The sequence below is a fragment of the Erithacus rubecula genome, assembly GCF_903797595.1.
Source record: "Erithacus rubecula genome assembly, chromosome: 2".
In the NCBI taxonomy this organism is placed as follows: Eukaryota; Metazoa; Chordata; class Aves; order Passeriformes; family Muscicapidae; genus Erithacus; species Erithacus rubecula.
In genome coordinates, this window is record NC_136685.1 from 71,908,522 (window position 1) to 71,911,961 (window position 3,440).

At 60.5% G+C, this 3,440-nt stretch overlaps 1 protein-coding gene across 1 annotated transcript; it reads left to right on the forward strand.

Moving 5' to 3' along the window:
- Positions 1-915: 915 nt before the first annotated feature.
- Positions 916-1,872, forward strand: PRR18 (proline rich 18). Its single transcript, XM_079298656.1, has one exon. The coding sequence runs from the start codon at positions 1,009-1,011 to the stop codon at positions 1,810-1,812; it is 804 nt and encodes a 267-aa protein (XP_079154782.1). The 5' UTR covers positions 916-1,008; the 3' UTR covers positions 1,813-1,872.
- The last annotated feature ends 1,568 nt before the right edge of the window (positions 1,873-3,440 follow it).

The following is a 3,440-nucleotide window of genomic DNA, read 5'->3' on the forward strand; positions in this document are numbered from 1 at the left end:
ATCCTGTCTTTGTTTAGTGTACATGAGTGAGTATTCCAAGAGCTCACAGTTGGGGAATCTTCACAGTGCAGTAATAGCCTTTATGATAATGTAGAAGTATGACTGTGAAGATCTGTCCCTGTGGATTGCATACATGCTACCCTTTTTTTCTGGTAAAGTTTTGGGACTCTAATTAAAATCGTACTTTGAAGTAAATGCTGTAGAAATTATATGTCATGACTTCTAAGGCTAAATTTTAGAGGGGTGGTTATCATCTTGGATACATGTTTACATATTACTGCTCCATGAAACCTCTCCAAACCCCTGTTGTTGGCTAGGGTACTTGAAAAGATAGGGAATTGCTGTCTTGGACATCACAAAAATCCAAACCAAACGCAAACAAACTAAATACCGGGGGTATGTGCTCTAGCTCTGTCACAGACGGCAATGACGCTTAGAAGAAGGCTGTCTGGACTATTCATTACCAAACCAGGCAGTGCTTATCCACAAAGTCCGAATCAGCCCTAGGTCTAAGTGTGTCGGTCTCTAGTCCTGTCTGCCTGCCCTTTTTCACGATACTTCATGTAATCAAGGAGCTCAAAGTATCATTCATGTTTTTAAGACGGCGAGACAATTTAACATGATTTTAACATACTGCCTTTTTACGCTTGGACGCTTGAGGACTGCGGGAGGAATTTAGAGCCTTTTTGCCCTCGGGGCGTGAGCCCCATCATCCCTCCCCTTCTTTACTTCGGCTCTGCTGGAGGGCGGGCTGGAGAGGACCGGGGAACGGCCCCGGAGTAGCGCCGCATCGAGCCCGACCATCGCGGCTCGTTCGGGAGAGCGGCCAGTGCCGGCACGACCCCCGTCCCCGCCCGCACGCCCACCCCGCGCCGGGGAAGGGTGTTCCCGGGGCGGGCGAAGGGCGGGAAGGGGGACGGGTTATCGAGAGGGAACATCGGCGGCTGTCGGCGCAGAGCTCGCTGGCGTTCCGCGCCGGCGGCTGGGGCTCCTGGTCCGCCCGTGGCCATGGGGCTGCAGCCCCGGCGCGCCGCGGGGCCCTGTCCGCCCGCGGGGAGAAGCGCCGCCCTGCCCTCCGCTCCTCCCTGGGCCCGCAGCGACGAGCCGGAGGGAACTCCCGGGCGCCCCGCCGCGCTGCCGCCCCTCCTGCCGGCCATCCTGCCCACCCCCTCCGCTTCCCCCGCCGCCGCCCGGGCGCAGCCTAAGAAGCCGCCGGCCGCCGCCTCGGCCCCCAAGAAGGCGGCACCCCGGCCCGCAGAGGAGAAGGCGGCGAGGAAGGCGCGGGGGGCGCCCCCGGAGCGACCGGGGCCCCTCTCCAGCTCCTGGCCCTGCTCGTCCCTGCAGCGGCCGCCGCCGCGCAGAGCGCCGGCCGAGCGGGCGGCGCGGCCCCAGCCCGCCCCGCCGCAGCCGCGGGGCCGCCCGGGGGCGCCGGCGGCGGGCAGCCGCTCCTGCGAGAGCCTCGGCGGGGCGCCGGGCGAGGCGGCGGGGCGCTTCTCGCTCAGCCTGCCCCCGGAGGCCATCCGCGTGCTGCAGCGCCGCAGCCTGGAGCGGCAGCGGGGGCAGCCCGCACCCTCCCCCGCCGGCAGAGCCGCCCCGGCCCGGCGCGGCGACCTGCGCGCCCTGCTGAAGGTTTCGCTGCTCAACGACCGGCACCGCTACGACGACGAGGAGTACGAGGAGGAGGAGGCGGGGGCCGCGGCGGACGAGGGGCTGGTGCGGAAATGCACCGAGTGGCTGCGCGGCGTGGAGAGCGCGGCCGGCCGCGAACACCCCGAGCGGCTGGAGACGCTGCCGCACCTGGGCACCCTGTGAGCGCCGCCGGGACCGGGCGGCGGCACGGAGCGCTCGGACCGGGGCGGTGGGGCCGCCATCCGCGATGCCGTGCTCCCTGCCGTGGTGTCGGCGCCCTGGCAGCCCGGGCGGGGGGCGGCAGGGGCCGGGCAGCGGGGCTCTTGGCCCGGAGCCCATCCTCGGGGCGCCGCCGCCGCCGGGGCGAGGGACAAAGGAGCGGCGCCGGCCTCCGCCCGCCGGTGCCCGGGTGCTGGGAGGGAGGGAGGGAGGGCACCGGCTGTGGGCGTCCTGCCTCCACCCTCGCGGTTTTTTTAAAGATTTCCGACTACTTTATAAAATGTGCGTAATGGTTTTGTATATTTGTACATAAAAGTTCATTTTTAATTATTTGAATAAAGGACTCTTGTGTTGCGGTAGCCTTTGCGCCTCGGTGGCTTCGCGTTGGGCTGTCCGAGGCTGGCGGTGCCCATAAGGTAAGGATGGCGGGCTGGTCACCGTGCCGAGAGCCTGTGCCCGCTCCCTGGGAGAGTCGCCGATGCCTCGGCTCCAGGGAAACGCAGAGCCGCGGATCCGGCGGGGGCAGGGGACGGAGCAGCGGGGGGCGAGCCCGTGTCTGCCGGGGACAGAAGGCAGCAGGGGCGGCGGGGAGCGGTCCTGCCGGGCAGAGAGGGACAGGGACAGCGCGGGGAGGATGGCGCGGTGCGGGCGGTCGCGGCGTGGGCAGAGGAGCGGCTGGGTCTGTGCACGGGCTTGGCCATTGCATCCCCACCCAGACAGTGATTCAGATACACCCGACCTTCCGAGCTGCTGCCAGTGTACGAGGTGGAATGGAAAGGAGGGAGGGAGCACAGAGGCAGCATCCTTTGTCAGCGTCCCCCGGCCTCCCATCGCCGGGGCCCGCTGCATCCTTCCCCGCTCCGGGCTGTGGCCGTGCCTGGTGCTCTTCCGAGCTCTGTGTGCTGGGGGAGGCGAGGAGGGGCTGGAGAGTCCGAGTGTACAGAAATTAGGGGCGGAAAAGGGAAGGGTAGGTCTTTACCAGCCTTACAGTGTCTCGGCCACCTACTGTTGCTCTTGTATTGTTGTTATCCAGCTTCCCACAACAACAGCCAGACCTGAGCATTTACTGTGATTCTATAAGTATTTTGCAAATGAATGCTTGAACACGCAGGAACACGTTCAGTTGAATTTATTTAGCGGAGTAAAACAAAGTTCAGTACCACAGATTGGGTATTATAAATTTCACTAAGACGTCAGTTGTTTACACCAAATGATGTCTGTGCTGACGTCCATTAAATCCTATGAGATAAGCCTTTCTGTATATTAGTTGCACGATGTAGAAAAAAAAAGAACCAATATAAGGCAATTGTGAAATAGCTATGCTCAAAGGACAGACACAAAAGCATGGGGCATGAAAATTTATGGAGACATTCTATTTCATTTAAGCCAGTGTAAGTGTGGAATCATTTGTAGTGATAGCTATGAAACACATGCATTTTCATATAATTTTAGCTGAGTTTGCATGTAATTCTGTCATATTACCAGTTTTCATTAACATTTTCAAGTAAATCTGCCTCAACAATTGCAGATTTTCTATTTCCTGCCAAATTTAATATATGCTGGATTGATGTCAGATTTTTTGTTGTTCTTTT

What these genes read in the sequence shown, in the direction of transcription:
- PRR18 (XM_079298656.1), top strand. Translation starts at nt 1,009, where the DNA reads ATGGGGCTGCAGCCCCGGCGCGCCGCGGGGCCCTGTCCGCCCGCGGGG.